This window comes from Crotalus tigris, unplaced genomic scaffold (genome assembly GCF_016545835.1).
Source record: "Crotalus tigris isolate CLP2741 ecotype Arizona unplaced genomic scaffold, ASM1654583v1 scf7180000024472.5447098, whole genome shotgun sequence".
Lineage (NCBI taxonomy): Eukaryota > Metazoa > Chordata > Lepidosauria > Squamata > Viperidae > Crotalus > Crotalus tigris.
In genome coordinates, this window is record NW_024100643.1 from 1,955,622 (window position 1) to 1,976,168 (window position 20,547).

A 20,547-nucleotide genomic window follows, 5' to 3' on the forward strand; every position below is an offset into this window, starting at 1 on the left:
GTCCTTGTCTATCAATCAATTATAAGCGTGACAGTACCCTGTACATCGATTGGTGAGGATTCAAGTCAATTTGTGATTCCGTCCAAACGATTGGACTTTCCATTGATGTCCGTCATTGTCAAACCCGTTCTTTTACATTGGCTAAACTTGGACGTTTCAGCAGACAGGAAAGATTGGTAAGAACAGATGCCAATCATTTGGAGGCAGTTATCTGAGCGAACAACGTGTATTTTGATTGATCAAACAGTGTAATCCTTGAACGGCGATTGGTCATGTCTCGGTAGAATAGGCGGGGATTACAGGGCGGTGCCCGGTCTGCTGAGGAGGAAAATGGCGCCTTGAGGGGGGTCCGGACTGCTGCCGATTCCTTGCTAGCAGGCGAGTGAGCTCGGGGGAGCGAGTTCGTGCTCGGGAAGAAATGGGAGGAGAAATCAAGAGATGGAGTGGTGTGATAAATGGAGGAAGAGGTGGGATCTGTAAAGCGAGTAGGGGGCCTTTTGTTGGGAGGGGGCCCCCGAGCGCGCGAAGAGGGCTGAAGCAACTGGGACCGGAAGGAGGCGGGGCTAAGATGAGAGCCCGCCTCCGGGGACCCATAAGAAAAACAGGCATGGGTGACGGGGGCAGAACGAGAGTGTCCATTCAATATTCTTGGGTTCAGAGAGCGGGAGGCGGGAAACGACGGGATAGTTTGGCGTTGTTTTTTTCTATTGGCAGTATATCTGTACTTTTTAACAATAACCTGAAAGCAAACAAGTGGACCTTTGTGTAATATTTTTGCTTCAAATATATGTTTGATGTCAGGTTATTTTGAAAGGTATAGGGTTATGAACTTATGTAGATTAAGAAAATAGTATAAGAATGGAGAATTAAAAGAGCTGGAGGATGGACAACGACAGTCCAGTCAAGTAATAGTAGAGAATGGGTGTGCATGAAAAGAGTTGAGATGGTCACCTAATGCAGACGACAGTGAGAATAAGTAGTTATAGGGCACTGAGACAAGCCTAAGGGCCATGCAGCATCCTGGTTACTTGGAACCAGGAAAGGGAAAGATGGGTGTGGGGATTCCAAAGACGAGAAAAAATGGACTGGGATAATGCTACCTCTAATCATAGGACAGATGTTCAGTACAAAGGTACAGGACAGTGGAGAAAGAGAAGGATGTAACAAATGACTGTAAACGATGGAGAAAGTCAAGCTTAGCATTTCAAACCTTTGGACTTAAGTAACAGGCAAGTTTCCTCAAGTATCGGTAGTATATTCAGATGTACTGAGAATAAAATATAATTGATGGGGGGGGGTGCAGGGGACATGATAACACAATCTTGCTGTGCTTTAGATTGCTTGCTTCAATAGCCATACTGTATTTGCACAATGATTTATTGAATTAATCCAGTTTAAGCTTCATTGTGATTAGTTTATAAGCACACAGAAGTCTAAAATTAGTCATAGAACCCCCTTGATTTAACAGACCTCAGTTTAGTTGAACTTTGAATGCATTGAACAAAATTGATTCTTATACTATGTGAATGTGTAAAATCCCAACTGCTATTGCATGCATGCTCCAGATATTTAAAACATGCGTATATAAAATCCCGTTCCTCTTTTATAATTATTCTGCTTTAACTTTGTTTATAATACAGTGAGGTGGCTCACCCAACACATTGAAATACAAATTATCCAACTGTAGTTTAGGGCAGTGTTTTCTGCAGACCTAACCAATGGAATTGAGGAAGAAATGGTCCATAGGATGCTAAAGAACAATCAGAAGGAGACCTTTTCCCCTGAAGATATAGCACAGATCATGGGGCTAATGCTTGGTATGTTGAATCAGAAGGCTTTGTTTACTGTTCCAATTAAAAAGTCTAAACAATCTAGCAACAAGGCATACATTTATTTATTGTACTGTGATTATTATTGCAGTATATATAACTCTGATATAATTTGCAATGGATACTTTTAAATAAATACTAAATTTAATATATTTGATCCAACCTTAAAAAGATTTTTTCTTAAAATTTCTGAATTATTTCAAAAATAAGATGTTACATACAAAATAACTGCAAAGACAATAAAAAGAAATTACAGACAAGTCAAAAAAGAAAGGAAAATAAGAAAGTGTGCACAATATATACAGAGATTCAACATTAAACACACATAGTTTTTATAAATATTTTTGTGAACTTATTGTGAGTTGGGCTGAGAGAGTGATTGGCCTAAAGTGACAGTTCTCTAAGAATGCTTGACCCAAAGTAATACAACTGGCCTAAGGGAAGCTTAGAACTAACTTTCCTGATTTCTACCCAATATATTAACTACTATTCCAAATTGGCTATAGGTCCTAAACCACATAAAAGTCTGAAAAATTGAGGGAAAAATTGTGGAAAAAGAATAAGATTTACCAGTGATAGTAAATGGTGTGGGCCTAATAGAAAGTTAAATGTAAAGAAAAAGAATGGATACTCTGATGACTACTAGCCCATAGCTTGTGTTTATTCCTCTCTTTTTAAGGAAGATGAGTTTAACAGCCAATAATACTGGTCTCCAGGATTTAAGGATCTCAGTCATGGCGATTCCTTGAATTAAAAAAATAGGGATTTTAGCATACAATATAAATAAAATAATTTAAGTTTTAAAAATGATATTAAAAATACTTGGTTACTTGTGGCTGAGATTTTTTTCTCTTTGAGTCAAAACTTGGTTTTAAAATGTTGAATCCTTCCTCACTGGTTGATTGATATTTAACCTTAATCTTGCAAATAAGAATTTGCTATAAAGGTAGCCCTTGATTTAACAACAGTTCATTTAGTGACTGTTTGAATTTACAACAGGACTGAAAGAAGTGACTTACAATCATTTTTTTTCACACAACCTTTACTGCATTCCCATGGTCACATGATCAAAATTGAGACACGTGGCAACTGATTCACCTTTATGACGGTTGTAGTGTCCCAGGGTAATGTAATCACTTTTTGCAACCTTCTGTTTTTTGTCAAATAGTGTAGGGTTTCCTGCCTGAGCAGGGAGTTGGACTCGATGACCTCCAAGGTCCCTTCCAACATCATCATCACCATCATCATTATTATTGCAGTAAATTCACTTAACTGTGGCAAAAAAGGTCATAAAATAGGGAAAAACTCACTTAGCAACAGAAATTTTGGGCTCTATTGTTGTCATAACTCAGGGACTACCTGTATTAGAGCTTCTGCTGTGGGCTTCCAGCACACCATGTTCTAAACTGTGAAAGCCATCATGCACTATGAATGTAGGTTAGAACATAGAAAATCCTACTAAACAAGTAAGTCATATAATTTTCTTATTCTCGTTGTCCTTTTGAAAGCCTATGAACCATCATTTCAATTTATGTCACATGAACATTATTGCTGTTGCAAGATGCCCAGAATTGTTTAAGATGGACAGCCATACAACTCTTATGGTTTAAATAAATACATCTAGAAACCTAATTGTCTGTTAAAAGTAATGATCAGAGTGGGATATTTTTCTCTTTCTCATCCTCTTTCAAAACATTATTTCATTTTGCCTAATCTTATGTAGTTGGTAGAATGAAGCAGTTATTTGCTTTTACCCTTGCTTCCATTGAGAGGATACAATTGTTGATGAAGAACTTCAAAGAAATGTGTTCATCTAGATTTGCCATCTAGGATGTCTGTGCTAAAGGAACTAATCATAATTTTGGTTGTATTTCTTATAAATATGCTTCTCTTGTGGATTTAGGAAACATTGGTGAGCTATATTATTTTTATAGTCTACTTGGGATCCCTATTGAGCCTCATACTTGTGGCTGGGCTAATTGATCAACATACCACTCTTTGGCAATTGAGCTACTTTTTTGAAGAACTAAATGGGTAGGTAATACCTGACACGGAAAAGTATGGTGTTATTAGGGTGCAAAGGAAGAGGTAATTCCAAATGTATCTTTTTCTAGGCTTTAAAATATATGTTTGGTTTGAGGAGGCGCTGACAGTTATAACACTGGTTCACATACATGCTCTGAATGACCTTTTCTCTTTGGAATTTTAGTCATATGACCAGGGCTTTTTTTCTCATAGAACACCCAGAACGGAGTTCCGGCACCTTTTTTGGATGGAACCTTGTAGGGTAGGCAAGGCGGGTTGTATGACATGTGTGAGTTCCGGCACTTTTTTTTTTTTTTTTTTTTTTACAAAAAAAGCACTGCATTTGATAATGCAGCATGAACAAAACAGTGCTTAGAAGGCTAAAAGTTATTTTTTGTTGTTTCTTTCCCGCGCTAGTCATTCTGTTACCATCTTTCTTTTCCTGGTTCCTTCATTTTGTTAATAATCTCTATGTTTTCAAATTTATCTCCACAACAGTAAAATCTAGAGATTTGCTTTTGGAATACTTCTCATATACAGAATTCTATGAATAAGTTGTCACAATTAAATAAAATTGCTGTTTAGTATTTTAGAATAGATATTTGTAGGATGTGTCAAAGCCAATATTACCATTTTTTTAGCTCATTGCATATGACAAATGTGTAAGCACCATAAAACAATGCATATAGTTTTATATTGACGCTCATACTTTCTTTTTATTGTTCTGATATTTTTCAGTTCAACTAGCAAAAAATGCTTAAGGTGGATTACAATTCATTTAAATAAATACTTTAGTTATGGGTACAATTCTGTTCTCCAGTTTTATGCTGTGAATAATTTTAACTGAAAACTAGTATATTATGACAGTCAGACAATATCTCTTTCTTGCACACAATATAAATGTTACTATCAGTATTGAAAAACAATTTAGATTAATTGATTAACCAACCCTTTTTTTTCCAGATTTAGAGACAGTATGGCTGCCACTGCTGCAGTTAGCCCCAGTGATTACTTACAGCCTGCTGCTTCAGCAGCTCAGGTGGGTTGTTTCTATTGATAACATTGCCGTATATTTTTTTTTAAAATCTAAATCTTTGGCCTAGAATCATGCAAATGTGGAAAACTGTCTGATGAAGGTGTTTATTATACAGAAGAATTCTACTAGGATATCACGATTTCATTTATTGGTTTAGAATATTAGTCCAAAGACAGAGCATTTAGTTTGCCTAAAAGTTCAGGATTATTACAAGTAATGCTATTATACTTCAAGTTCCATTGCTATTCTTGAACTTAACTTTATATTATAATAATGTGTTAGATGCTTTGCATGCTATAATCCGTGTTTTAGGTTCTTGTGTTTATATACTAGTGTGGATTATTAGGCATTATACTAATCTCATATACATATATAAACATTCATATTTGGAACAACATTTTGTGATATTTGCCAATCAGTTAAAAACTTTGTCTAGTAATGTTTTGTTTGGTGGACTAAGCAATTTTTTGAATTTTAAAGATTTCTTGCACGTAAAAATATATATAATTTGGCAGAGCAAGTCATAAAGTACATGTGGCAGAAGTGAAAAAAGGGAGAGAACAATTGAATTTTTTACCATGTGTTATTCACAAGTGACAGCAATTACTAAAAAAAATGTTTAGACTTGATTAATACATAAATGAAGTCCATCAGACTTTCCTAAGGCTGTACATTAAACTAGAAAGTTGAAAAAAACATCCTGAAAGACATTGGCAAACCATTTCTCTTTCGCGTTCAAGAAAACTATTATTGGCACGTCCAAAAATTCAACTGGAATTACCCTCAACCCAAGTATTTAATTTAGGACCAATAAAAGATGTATAATTCACTTATTGAGACAACCAGTAATATAGATGATTTATATATTTGCTGGAGAACAACATAGAAAAAAAATTATGGCTACTAATCAGTATATTTATAAATGAAATTTTCAGAGAAATAATTGGTAGTAATGTGCATGCTTTGAAAATGATATAGAAGATACACTTCCAAATGTGTTGGAGCATGAATTTGGTATTTCTTTGAAGTAGCTGTGTCTTCTCTGGCTTCCATGTGAATGAATTGAAAAGACACAACTGCTTTAAGGACTGCATCCGTAATGCAATTCCTTAAAGTAGCTACATTTGTTTTCAAGCTTGAGCAGAAGTCTGACAGTTTAAAGAGATGCTATGCTACACAATCTGAAGCATCTCTTCAATAGCATTTTGAAACAAGAAGTATGCACAGTTTCAATGATTAACAATCATTGAAAAACACAAAAGGATTCAATGGTCAGTGCAATAATTTCTCTTAGGAAAATAGAAAATATGAGATTATGAATTCTTGTAATAACATAGAACTCTCTGTTTTATAAAGAATCAAGTTAATAAAGCATTGTAATGAAAAATGTTCTTTGTTTTTCCCAATAAAAGAAAGTTATTTTAACAGGAAAGTTCATTAATAAAATATATTATTTATTTTGAATTGCATTTTACTAGGACAATAACTCATTTATGAATCTTCCAGAGGGTCAACTATATGAGAAAACATGTTAGCTATAAAATCTGGTAGAAAATAAAAATAATTTTATATTCTACTGGCTACCAGAGAAGAGAAGCAAAAAATACATCTGAAACAAGTACTGGACAATTAAAAAGGGGGGGGGGAGATCTTGCCTTCAGCCTTTGCCAAGCAGAAACTCTGGGTTCCATTGAGAATCTTGGAATGCTATCTAATCCAAATTTCATTAAACACCATGCAATGTTTAGGTATATCCTTCCTCTTCATGGTTGACAGTGGAAGTATGTACAACATTTCTGCTAGATATGGGTTGTGTCCCCTTCTATCTTCCTTTTGGAATAGAAAGATAGTAAGATGATCAGATGAAGAAATGAAAATTGCTTGTGTTTTTCGAGTGATTTTTCTATGTAACAACTTCCAGTTATCTTAAGATAACAGTCTCCCTTTCCCAAAACAAAATCAAGAATATTTTTCATTAAATATAGCTTCCATCCCTTAGGCAGAAACATCTAAGATGCTCTATATCATCATTGTATCACCCCAAAGGTTTAGATTTTAGTTTGTTCCTGAAAATATTTTTTAAGTCTACTTTCTTAGAGATTTAGTAGGACTCTAAATTCTGCATTTTGAAATATAGATGCATTAAGAAATAACTTCATCATAATGAAGAAATGTTTTGTTGGGGATTTTTTGGCATATTTTTTTCTTTACATGCATATTCTTTCATCTCTTTCCATCACGGTAAGCATTATTATACAAAGCAAGGAAAGGAAGTAAGACATAGCCAAAGATATTTAAGTCATGAGATAAGAAAAAAAGAACAAAATATGATTAAATTTAGTTTATACCACTACATTCACCGTATTCTTTCTGCCTTTGGAAATCCATCATGTTCGCACATGACTTTATTCATTGGCTTTTGTTCTTTAAAATTCTCATTTTTCCAAGAACTCATCAACTGCAACCAGACCAAGTTTCTCAGGACTCCTCCTCTATGCGGCTGATTCATTATTACTTCGTATATTTGCCATGTAAATCAGTTCTAATTTGTTTTCTCTAGGAACAAGCTACCAAATGTATTTTTTGTACTTGTCACTCATTTTTATATCCAGTCCTTATTCATTCATCACTCAATAATTTCTGACCCTATTTTGTTTCGCAATAATATGCACTATGTTCCATATTTGCCCTGCATTCAGGTTACTTTTTATCCTGACATATCCAGCCTCTCACTTTCATAAACCAAACTGAGCAGAAACAAAGTCCTAGACACGGCCATATTTCTTCTTTCTACAAATTCTCCTGATGATAGATTACCTTCCTACTAACATTTATTTGTATGTTCTAACGATTTCACTGTCCATTTTCTAATCTTTTGTAATTATTCTACTATACTATATAAATTCATCAGTTTACTCCAGCTTTTTTGGCATTTGTATATAATTAGCTATTGATCATTCCATTTTCCCTGTCAAACACAATTGCCTTGGTCTTCGTTATATTCAGATCTATTTTCTACACTGCAGTATACTCTAGCTAATATTTGCTAAAGCATTCCTTATCAATTTATTCATAAACACATTGAACAACCAATAGAACATCTCTTATTTAGGGTTGAACCATTTGCTATGTATTCCACTTACTCTCATGCATACATTAGTTAGATAATATACCCTCTCATGCACTCAGCAAACAACTTTCAGCTCTGTATTTGTGCAAAACATTCTATCCATCCTGCATATTGACTTTATTATATACCACAAGTTGGCAACCTGTGGCTCCGGAGCCGCACGTGACTCTTTGAGCCTTCCCCTGCAGCTCCCAGCCTCCTCTGCCATTTGCAGAGAGAGAGAGACAGGCACTTGTGCTTCCCTTCTCTTTCTCTCTCTCTCTCTCTCTCTCTGTGTGTGTGTGTGGTGTGTGTGTGTGTGTGTATCCATGAGCTGAGAAGCTTACTGGGCAGGAAGCAGGAAGGGCAGGAGAGAGCCAGTAGTTCTGACTCAGGAATTCTGGGAGTTGAAATCCATGAGTCATAAAAGAGCCAAGGTTGCCTACTCTGAGCTTGTTGGAGAACAGCTTGAAGCCAGCTTGCCAGGTGAGCAGAAGATCAGAGAGAGGGAGAGGGAGAGAGAGGGGGGAGGGGAGAGGAGAGGGGGGGAGAGGGAGGAGAGGAAAGAGAGAGAGGGAGAGGAAAGAGAGAGAGGAAAGAGGGAGGGAGAGAGGAAAAAGAAAGAGACAGAGAGAGACCCTTTTGACATTTAAAATGAAGATAAAACTGCATATATCCTTTTTTACCTTTATTTTATATATACACACACAAACATACATACATACATACATGGTAAAAAAGATACATGCAATGTTATCTTCATTTTAGATATCAAAAGGGTTTTGTAGCTCCCAGTGTTTTGTTTTCGGTGGGAAACGGGTCTAAGTGGTTCTGAGTGTTTTGGGTTGCCTATCCATTATATACCTTATCTGAATTAATGAATGCACAATAAACTGTCTTACTTTGACATATTTCACATTACCTACTAAACAGCAGTAATGAGGTCAGAGTACTCCTACTTAACATAAAAATAGTTTACTTCCCAAATTTTGTTCATTATCATCTTTTGCATTATTTTAATTATAATTCTACAAACATCTTTCCGGACACACTTAACAGATAGTTTCTGTATTTACTGTTGTTCCCTTTCCCTTTATAGAGGGAATAATAAGGCATTATTTCAATCATCAGGTACAGATGGAGGGAATAATAAGGCATTATTTCAATCATCAGGTACAGATGGAGGGAATAATAAGGCATTATTTCAATCATCAGGTACAGATGGAGGGAATAATAAGGCATTATTTCAATCATCAGGTACAGATGGAGTCTCAAGTCTCTTCCTCTTCATACACACATGCATACAAACACAGACACACTTGCATAGCTAGTACTTAAATAATTGCAACCTTAGATTTGATTATAAGCACAGCATTTATGGCATCTCTTGGGGGGGGGAACATTAACATTTATAGCATTTGTTGCAACTTCACTCCTTGATATATCAGTGTCAGCCCCATGGATATCTCTAAATGCATACTACAGCATTCTCTCATTGATTTCACTTTATGCATGTTTAGCCTTCTTCTATTCCTTTCAGAATTGCTCTATATTTCCTGTGCCTCTTAATCTTAACCAGACCTTATTTTCTTTGACTACATTTTTAACAACTATATTTTCCTGGGTATACATATTGTACTAATGCTTCTTTCATAATCTTTTTTTCTAGCTGTCTTTTCTTCTCTATACATTTTTTCTTTCCAGCCTACTGAAATGTTGGAAAGAAATTATATAAAGTGACTTACGATTCTGTCAATCCTCTGTCTACCTACCTACCTACCTATTAAATTTCCTCATTCCAGAGGCTCTAAGTAAATATAAAATCAAACCTAATTTAAACCAACAAAATATTACATGGTAACAGATAATAATAGTACAGATCTCTGCTTAATCAGCAAAAATAATTCAGAAAAATCAAGTTTTAACTATTCTCTGGAAGGTCATCAAAGGAAAGCAATTACTAATGCTGAGCTCAGTGTCCCTTCGTCCTACCTCCTAGTAGAGCAGGACCTCCATTAGGCATTCCCTATTCTTCTGGATTGAACAGATGGTCTATCTGCCCAAAAGATAAGTCTGTAAAAACTAATTGAGAAACCAAAATTGATGTGATAGGAGAAATCATAAAAGAAGGATCAAATTAAAAAATGAGCCATATCTGGCTTGGGGCTGCAGAGAAAGTTTCTACCCCCTTAACCTTGCTGGAGGGGCAGTTAGGCAGCAATTAAGGACACTGCTGATTACTCGGTTCTAAGTTATTCCTTCTGATCCTGTGACCCAGAGTAGAGCATGTATGGTCTGCAAGCATAGGTGCAATGAAAAGGAAAAGCAGAAAACTGCATACACAAACAGAACACAATTATATAAAAGAAAATATAGATGCTTTCTTCTGATAAAGGATTTGTTAAAAAAAAAAATAAGAACCTCTGGTCAACATGCTTTCTCTAACTTATTTTGTCATCCGCAGCCTGTATTCTCTTCATTTTTCCACTAAGTGTCATTTACATACTTCCAGTGTGAAACCTAACAGACTTCTGCAATATTTTATGACATAATTCTACTTCCTTATATCTACTTGGCTGTAACTTTTTCTTTATGGCAGAATGGAAGGAAATTTGCAGAGCATTATGAGAGGTCATAGTGTAACAGTAAAATACAACAGCATGCAGAAGCCGGGTCTCAATAAAAAGGTTTGATCTACTCTCAAGTTAGGAAAAGTCTGCCTCATCTATTTTCCTATATAATAAGTTTAAAAAAAAAAAAGCCCTTGCAACAAAGGAGGTGGACAATGTTAGGAGAAGTCTGCTTCTTATTTACTTCATGTAAATGAATGTTTGTTTGTTTGTTTGTTTTTTGTGATAAAAAGCAGGTTCAAATCATTAATTCCATGAGGGAAAACTCTCTTCTAAATAATTCTGTTCTCCCTTGGTTCCCAAGGTCCATTCAAAGACAGTGAATGACCATCACTGTGTATGATGCCAATATAGGTTCTTACTGTATATGAGTCTAATACAGAGTACTAATTTCCGTTTATAAAATGTTTATCATGGATATTCAGTTTGAGGTGTTGGTTGCTGAAAATGTAAAAGTATTAAATGCAGAATGAATAAGAAAATAAGATTAAATGTTAATTTTAAAAATATTTGAGAATGCTTCATTTCTCCCTTGTATGGTGTTATATACAGAATATTTTGGATCTCTCAAACTATCATATATATTTATAATTCATATATTGAATACACATTAGCTGAAATGTTTGCTGAACTCAAATTCAGTGGAATAAATTAGTCAAGTTTTAGTTCTTTAGCACTTGATGGGCCTATGGCACTTCTCATTTAGTCTGGATCCAATTCTATTGATACTTGTTGATTTAAGAATCTGATGATGTGCTATTTTAATACAAAGTCCAAACTCTGTATTATAAAAATCTGGGTTTTCAGCTGTGTTATATTATATCTGGAACAAACTATTTGTGTCCATTGTCTTTGACACAAGCCTTTTCTCTTCCATTCCTTTAGGATTCTCAGCCATCTCCATTAGCTCTACTTGCAGCCACATGTAGCAAAATTGGTCCTCCAGCTGTAGAAGCAGCAATTACGTCTCCTGCTCCTCCTCAGCCTGCCCCTCGGAAATTGGTTCCTATTAAACCTGCTCCACTCCCATTAAGTTCTAATAAGAACATTGGAATCTTGTCATCAAAAGGAAATCTCTTTCAAATTCAAGGTTCTCAATTGGGGACATCATATCCTGGTGGACAGTTAGTATTTACAATCCAGAACCCAACTGTGATCAGCAAAGGAACCCGCTCTCCTGCCAGTATCCAGTATCAGACGGTACCACAGATCCAAACAGCATCAGGACAGACGATTCAGGTGCAGCAAAATTTGGGCAATCAAATACAGATTATTCCCAGCAATATCACCCCTTCTTCCTCTTCATCATCGTCGTCCTCTTCTTCAGCTCATAAGCCTGTGCCAATAAAGCCAGCTCCAGCTCATAAGTCATCCGTGTCCAATCTCCACAACACAAGTAGTGTTGTCAAGTTAACTGGCACCAGTGGCAATGTTACACTTACTCTTCCAGTGAGCAATCTTGTAACTGCTGGGGAAACTAGTTCTCAAACTCAAGTTGTGCCCGACAGCCCCTCTAAGCCAAGCAGAAAATCCCGAAAGAAAATGGTATCACAAGCTCAGACAACTGCAATGGCTATGGCAGAGCAAGTGGAAACAGTCTTAATAGAGACTACAGCTGACAACATCATCCAGGCAGGGAACAATCTGTTGATTGTGCAGAGTCCTGGGTCTGGGCAGCCAGCTGTGGTCCAACAGGTGCAAGTAGTTCAGCCCAAACAAGAGCAACAGGTAGTTCAGATACCCCAGCAAGCCCTACGGGTAGTCCAGGCAGCTTCAGCCACACTCCCCACAGTTCCCCAAAAGTCCCAACAAAACTTCCAGATCCAGACAACGGAGCCAGTTCCCACTCAGGTATTTCATTGAAAGTTCTCCCCCCTTTTTTGTGTTTTTTTAAACAAATATTTTCATTAATTCAAACTGTCACTCAATTTGGAGTGATCAAGTAATACATAATTACTAGAATTCTTGGGGGCAAACAGGCTAGGGGTTCTTCTAATAGAAAAAGCATTACTTGTCCAATTACTTCTTTTTCCCTATAAATATGCTATTTAAGTATCAGTTTCCTTTAAAAGCATTCAAGAGGTATAAGCAACTTGGCCTGCATTTATTCTGGTATAGTGATTTGTAATCTATTACCAGAACTTTGGGGAAGGAGAAGATTGGGAAGCTCTACTTGGAGGTCACATTCTACGTTCCTTTCATATCCAGGTGCATCCTGTGATTCATTTTTGTGTCATTTTTGTAGGTCTATTTTAAGACGCCTTCTGGTGAGCTACAGACAATACTACTCCAAGACGCCCCAGGAGGGGGCCTAACTATGGCCCCTCCCCCTGCAGTCTCCTCAGCCACAGCCTGTAGCAGCCCTGTATCCCGCAGTTCCCAGTCGGGGGGAAGTACCAAAAAGACGGGGGGAGCTCGTAAAGAGCGTGCTCTGCCAAAGATTGCTCCTGCTGGAGGCATCATCAGCCTCAACGCTGCCCAACTCGCTGCAGCTGCTCAGGCAATGCAGACTATCAGCATCAATGGTGTGCAGGTTCAAGGTGTTCCTGTTACCATCACCAATACCGGAGGTGGGAAATTTAATGTAACAAACCTGTGATGTGCAATATTTCAATATGGATATAATAATATCTTCATTTTTTTTAAATTGCTTGGAATGTTATCAGTAACAAGGAAAAATAATGTATAAGTAGGGTTTTTTATATATATATATGTGTGTGTGTGTGTGTGTGTGTGTGTATTGTGTGTGTGTGTGTATCTGTGTGTGTGTGTGTAAAGAACCAAGTCTTTAGGAATGGACATACTTGAAGAAAAGTGTGAAGCATTTTGTGATCATTTAATTTTTGCACTCCCCAAAGACTTTTGTTCTTGCTTCATGCTAATAATAGGCGGCATGCCAAAATACAAGGCAGATTTATATCACTATGTTATCATAACTAGGAAATAGCTTCCTTACTTTCATAGTAATTGTAATTTGTAACCATAAACATTGCATTCTTTCTATTCCGTACATTATTGGCTGCTGGGAGATGGCAGTGAAGGATTCCACACTTTCTATCTTCCTGAGGGTGAGAAAAGTATGAAAAACCCTTCGTAAGGTAGCAAAATGTGAAAATGTGTATCAGAGTGGGATAGTAATATTGTAAAGAGAAGCAAAAATTAGAAATAATATAAATGTAAGTAAGATGGGAGAAAAGTTGGGCATCTGGATCCAGGCAGGAATGAAATGTTGGAACCTTGAATTGGGTTCTGACATCCAAAAAGGCAAGAAGAGAAAATGGAACTCATATTACATGGTATTTTAGTCTGAGTTTGCATGGAGGTTTACTGAAATAATTGAGTCTCCATATTTTAGCAGTGGAAATTCCCAAGCCATAATTTCTTCATCCTTCTTTCTGCAGGCCAACAGCAGTTAACGGTACAGAATGTTTCAGGCAACAATCTAACCATCAGTGGCCTGAACCCTACCCAAATCCAATTGCAAATGGAACAAGCACTCTTGGGGGACCTGCAACCTGGGGAAAAGAGACGGCGTATGGCTTGTACCTGTCCGAATTGCAAGGATGGGGAGAAAAGGTAATGCTTGGGGATTGAGAGCAAAAAGGAGCATTAAAGCCCAAAGGCTGCCAACATCAGTTCCTGCTTTATATTATTATTTAATTCATATCCTTCCCCTCTTGGTACCAATAAATAATATTCAGTCCCTTATAATAACAAAAGCAGTATCTTTAAACAGTTAAACATGGATAACATAACTCCTACTGAACAATCCAATTTATTTAGTAGAAACTTTGCTTGCTTTTTATTTGAGATTAAGGAAATTTCCTTGAATCTATTTTAAAAATATTACAGGTATTTTTATTTGGGAAGGGGGTGAATATATGTAAATATTGAAACAAATAAGAGTATTAAGATTACTAATAGTGTTTGGACATTCAAAAGTATATTGCCTCTATGTGGAAGAGTTCAAATGGCTATGAGCACACTAACTTTATCTCCTGCCCTTATTGTCACTGCTTTCCAGTACATCTGAGAACCTTCTTTATCTACCACTATTCCTAGTAAGATTTGGAACCTTGTGAAATCAGAATTTTGAAATACCAAGATAAAGCGTCATAAGAATGGTTTCTGATGCATTCACCCTTTAGATATAAAAAGGTACAGTGGTTGAAGTGTAGGTGATGAAAAGATGGATTTTCAATCAAGCAGGATACAAATCATTAAGTAGAAAGAGATTCTATAATAATGGTATTTGGTTATCTAGTTGTTAAAATATGATGTAGGAAAAGCTGTTCAGAGGAAAGGGTGTTCTTATTTTCTTGTCCAGAGATTGTTTGACACCGCATAGAAATATAGCACCAATAATTGAATATGTGTATGTTGTCTCCTATAATACTTTCTGCATTTTTTTTATCTTGAATAAAATAACTGCATGAAGAAGAGACAGAATTGTTCCCAAGTTGTTCATCTCTGAGTAAACTGAAATAGTATTGAGTTCTTGCTGGGGACAGTACAGAGATATTTATCTTAATTGATAGGCTTAATAATGGATCTGTTTTGTATTGAACAGAAAGACTTGGAATTTTGTCTGCTCTTTTCACAACCAAGCAGATCAACTTATTAAAAAGGATCAGTTCAGTGGTGGAAAATAAATAGTTTCTTTCACATTGCACTTGGTAGCTATTTTGAGCAGGTTGAATTGAAGGGAATGAACCTGCCTTCTGAAATTCTGCAATTCTGTCTGTGGGTGATGTTTGAAGTGCTGTAAACTTGCATCCATATGCACGTGTGTAAAACTAACAATGTGACCTCAGAACTGAAAAGGTTGTACCTTCCTTGCTTAAATTAGGCAGCAGATCTGGAATTACTGAAAGGTTAATGGATTGGGATTGATTGATTTATTGATTTATTCAGTCTTGCATCTTTGCTTGGAACACTGAAGTGGATTCTTGGTGAATTCCAGAATAGCCAATGCATTTTTATAAAAAGTACTTGTGAATCATTGTTGGATCCTTTTGCAGAAGCTATAAGGGATAATCAGTATGAAATTTGTTTGAAGTTTTGAATAGTTCTGCTTCTTGAGACATCATTGCAGGATACAATAATTGATCTGATCCCTGAGATGCCACCACAGTAAAATCCAGCAAATATATCCATATCTTTATTAATCTAGATTAAGAATGTCCTTTTTCTGTTTTTCTTTCTTCGTAGGTTGGGTGATCAAGGGAAAAAGAGGCACATCTGCCACGTGCCTGAATGTGGAAAGACCTTCCGCAAGACTTCCCTTCTGCGGGCCCATGTACGTCTACACACAGGCGAGAGGCCTTTTGTCTGCAACTGGGTCTTTTGTGGAAAGAGATTCACACGCAGCGATGAACTGCAACGGCATGCCCGGACGCATACAGGTCTGTCAGATCATTTCTCTGCCTCTCTTCTGTTGTATCCCAGCTGTAGTTCTACCCATAAGATAGTGGGGGGGAATATAAATATTAAACACTTAATGGGCATTTCATCTTAACTCAGTTACCTTTATAATAAAGATATGCTGGGTTGATTTAATGCTAAAAGACTTGATTTCAAAAAAGAAATAAATAATTTAAGTTAATTTATGTAAGTCATAAATATGGCCATCTCCTTCTAAAACAGTGATTCTGGATGGGTAACAATTGAAAGCACAATAAAAACCTAGTCATAATAATATATATAAAATCAAGAAAATAACAATTGCTTTCATCCCATGGGCCCTTATAATCCCAATAATACACACACAAACACCACACACACATCAGTACAAGATATCTCTTGAGGGCCCATATGGTACAGGAGAACTTTAACCAGGTCTTTTCTGGCTAAAGAAGCCAGGGAGATGACTTGTGGTTAACTGTGATGACAACGTTTTGAGACTGGAGGTGGTACCTTCAGCCTTGAATTGGGCAGTGGTTTGCCTCCCTCAAACGCCCAATCTTGGAACCAGCAGTTTAAGATAGTTGTTGTGTTGTCTCTAGCCTTCCCTTTGTAAGGACAGTTGTTGAGATGGTAGTTGGACGGCAATTGCAGAGGATCCTGGAGGAAGCAACTTATCTAGATCCATTTTAGTTAGGTTTTAGGCAAGGATTTATTACCCAGATAACCTTGGTCATGCTTGTAGATGATATGGGATAAAGCGGCGATGGAGCTAGTGCATCCACTGTTGATCTCTGTAGTGACTCACTACCATTGATCATGGCAGCGTCTAGACTAGCTTTAAAAATTGGTGGCACTGTTTCACAGTGGTTCTCCTCCTTCCTTTAAGCCCTTTTCCAGTTGCTGTGCTGCTGGGGAGAGGTTGTTCCATAGGCTTCTCCTTTGTGGAGTGCCATGTAGTTCATTGTTCCCTTTCCTTTTGTTGGGTGTATTATTAAATTATTATGTCACTCATGTACCCTACAAGGCAATAGTTGTGGAATATTCCATCTTTAATCTTGGATGGGTTTGCACTTTCCCATTTATGAATGGTATCCACTTTGGAGATCAATCTAGACTCTCAGTTCCTGCAGTGCTAAATAGAGTTTTGCATAATTCCATCTGAGACACCCATTGCATACACTTTTGGATCAGGAACCCCTTCAGACAGTCACCCATGCCCTAGGTACCTCATGACTTAACTATTGTGATGTGTTCCTACCCTAGAAGTCCACTCTAAAGCAATAAATGGTTCAGAATAGAGCATTGCTAGTCTCACAGCTAGAATTCATATCCTGTAGCCTAGACTGACTTTAACATTCTTCTCTGTGTCTCATGATCTGTCCATTATGTACTGACATATTCAGCTTTCTTTGATTGGAGTGACCATCATTCCATCTCCATTGTTCGTAAAATATTGTCTTAACCTTAACTAGAAACTTCACATATTTCAGTCTGAGTGATAAATTGTCCCAATACTGAATCAGATTAATGCTTAGCATTCTGCTTTGAAAAGTGATTTATCAGATGCCTGCAGGCAGGACATGAACAAGATCGTCATACTTGCATGCATTTTTACATGAGTTTATGTTTAACTATGGTGCTGGAGAAGACTCCTGCGAGTCCCTTGGACTGCAAGGCATTCAAACCGGTCAGTCCTAGAAGAGATCAACCCCGACTGCTCTTTAGAAGGCCAGATCCTGAAGTTGAAACTCAAATACTTTGGCCACCTACTGAGAAGGAAGGACTCACTGGAGAAGGGCCTAATGCTGGGAAAGATTGAGGGCAATAGAAGAAGGGGACGACAGAGAATGAGATGGCTGGATGGAGTCTGAAGCAGTAGGTGTGAACTTAAATGGACTCCAGAAAATGGTAGAGGACAGGAAGACCTGGAGGAATGTTGTCCATGGGGTTTAGATTTTGTAGGGGGAGGGATTTTGTTCAATCATGTCCAATTCTCAGAGACTGCCTGGACACTCCCTGCAGTGGAGGACTTGGCAAGGTTTTTCAGAAGTGTTTGCCATTGCCTTCTTAATAAGGCTGAGAAAGTGAGACTGGCCTAAGGTTACCCAGCTGGTTTTGTGCGTAGGATGAGACCAAGACACACTGTCTCCAAGTTTTAGCCTTAATCACTATACAAAACTTAGTTTTAGTTCTGGATTTAGTTTTATCATGCACCAAAAAATTTTTCAAAGCAATCGCTGTAAGCCATATGTGCATTAGCTTTTTGTAATATGTTTATTGTATGGCCATTTGTCATGTGTGCTCACTGCTGTTCTTGTTCATTTCTCTGGCCAGGTGACAAACGTTTTGAGTGTGCTCAGTGCCAAAAGCGCTTCATTAGGAGCGATCATCTGACAAAGCATTATAAAACCCACTTGGTCACCAAGAACTTGTAGGTTGGGATGCAAGCAGGAAAAATAAGGAAGCGGTGTGGTGATGAGCAGTTTTTCACCCCTCATCATGAAAGATGATCTCTGCAAAGGACAGAAAAAAATACCCAAATAATTGTCCTGACTATGTAACAGCTTTCCCAGCCACATCTGCCCAAGGAAAAATGGAATGGCTGCTTCAACCAAACTGCCTTCAACCACACTGGCATTCTCCTTTGGAACTTCTTGATGAATGCATCAGACTTCAAGGCTTGAACCTGAGATGGGGGAGCAACGCCATTTCCAAATATGCTAAAATCGGCACAAGCCCAGTGGCAGACTTGGAAAAGCAAGGCAAAACCCATGTATGCACCTTCCTCAGGAGCTTGCAGAGCCAGTGTCCTCCTCTGCTGCACCAAAGGAACTCCTTATGGGTTTGAGAGTAGCACCAGCGAAACTGTACCCCACTTGTAATTTGGGCTCCTCTTCCCACTCACTCCCATGTGCTTGTGAAGCTTTTGAATGAGAGGCAGGGAAACCATCCAAAATGGGACTCAGTCCCCCTAGCACATTCCTACTTTATATTTAAAAATATAAATATCTATAAATATATATCTATAGCTATACAAATAAAATAACCTCCTTAGGAAGCTTCATGTTTTTTCTATGGAGAATGTTGCCTTATATTTTACCCCAGGTTCAAATTATGTATTGTGAGCATTTTTTAATTTAATAATTTCTTTATTAAAAATGCTTTGCCCTGCCTAATAGTGCAGGCAAAGCCTAAAGTCCCTATCAAAATGCAGAGTCTGTGATCTGATCTTGGTCTACAAACTAGATATGGCCTGTGTATATAACCAGGGATTTCTAGGATATGTGTAGCAGCAGCAGCACTTTGTTCAAGGAAATGGAAGATGTCCATACACAAAGAGGATTTCCCATGTATATATGAAGCAGAGCTGTGCCACAAGCTCTGATGTAAATAGTAAAAAGTGCAGGCAAAAGCTATGAGCCATATGGAAAATCTAGGGCAATCTGTTTGCAATTCTGCATTGCTTGGTTACATAAATAAAATTAAAAATCCAGTGCAGATTTGCATTGTCAAGCTCTATTAGACATTATTAATGATTTGGCAGGTGAAATGAAAAAAATTCTTTTCAAAAACAGAATTCTAAGTTTTTCTCCTTTTTTATTTTATTTTTTTTATTTTATTTTACTTCACTGGATTCCTCCTGCCTCTTTTTTTTATATATGATGCAGCTCTTTTTGTGTACTATAGTGTATATTGTATCATAAACTATCTATTGCGTTTAAGTGTTTGTTTGTTTCAAAAATATAAAATTTGTTATTTTTGACCTTTTAAATTAAAACAAAAATCCATTTTATTTTTTAGTTGTAACTGTTTGAAGTATGTTTCTTTAAATGACAAATCATTCTTGTTTTCAGTTAATGGTGTAACTTGGCAGAGCTGCATGTAGCTTGCCTAAAAGGGAGTGCTAGGTTGAGGAAGAACCATGCATTTCTCAATGACTGAAATGTTAGAATCTCACACTGAACCATCATTTGGGAACAAAAGATTATTTTTCTTAAGAGGAAAGAATGGAAAAATGGATTGATTAGATGGCTTGTTGACAATAAAAATGTAAAAGAGAAATATTTTTACTCCTTAAGGACTGTGCTAAAATGGCATTTCATGCTCAGATTGTTTTGTCATGCAGATATAAAAAGTTGGTCAGAATGTTTTGATTTTAATATGTCTCTTTCATTACCCGCTCACTCCCTTCATAAAGAAGTAACAATTTCCAAAAATACACTTGCAAACTTTGTAAATGAAAATGATCTTTGACCTGTTATATTCATTACATAGCAGCATGCAATGCTGTTAGGTTTATAATGGTGATCATTATGCTTCTGTCATGCTTAATCCATGGTAGCAGTGAATCATAGTGGAATGCAAGGAAAGCTGCCTTGCTCTATAAAGTAAAGGCTTTATCAAGGATTTGTAGCAAAAAGTTTTCCCTTATTGAAATGCTCACACGTTTTACTTTTTTCCCATCCTGGGAGGAAAGGCAATGATTTAAATAGGCAGGCAGGCAGGCAGGCA

The 20,547-nt window shown here is 37.0% G+C and overlaps 1 protein-coding gene across 6 annotated transcripts; it reads left to right on the forward strand.

Moving 5' to 3' along the window:
* The first annotated feature begins 300 nt into the window (after window positions 1-300).
* Window positions 301-20,181, forward strand: SP2 (Sp2 transcription factor). 6 transcript variants are annotated; one of them, XM_039333099.1, is made up of 7 exons: window positions 301-378; window positions 4,818-4,893; window positions 11,515-12,480; window positions 12,875-13,199; window positions 14,031-14,205; window positions 15,841-16,034; window positions 18,370-20,181. In XM_039333099.1, exons 2-7 carry the CDS (start codon window positions 4,831-4,833, stop codon window positions 18,468-18,470), a joined length of 1,824 nt encoding a protein of 607 aa, XP_039189033.1. In that variant the 5' UTR covers window positions 301-378; window positions 4,818-4,830; the 3' UTR covers window positions 18,471-20,181. The 6 variants fall into 6 exon arrangements, with proteins under 6 accessions (XP_039189033.1, XP_039189032.1, XP_039189038.1 ...); XM_039333098.1 differs by having other exon boundaries at window positions 328-467; XM_039333104.1 differs by having other exon boundaries at window positions 328-467; window positions 11,515-11,868.
* Window positions 20,182-20,547: the final 366 nt, after the last annotated feature.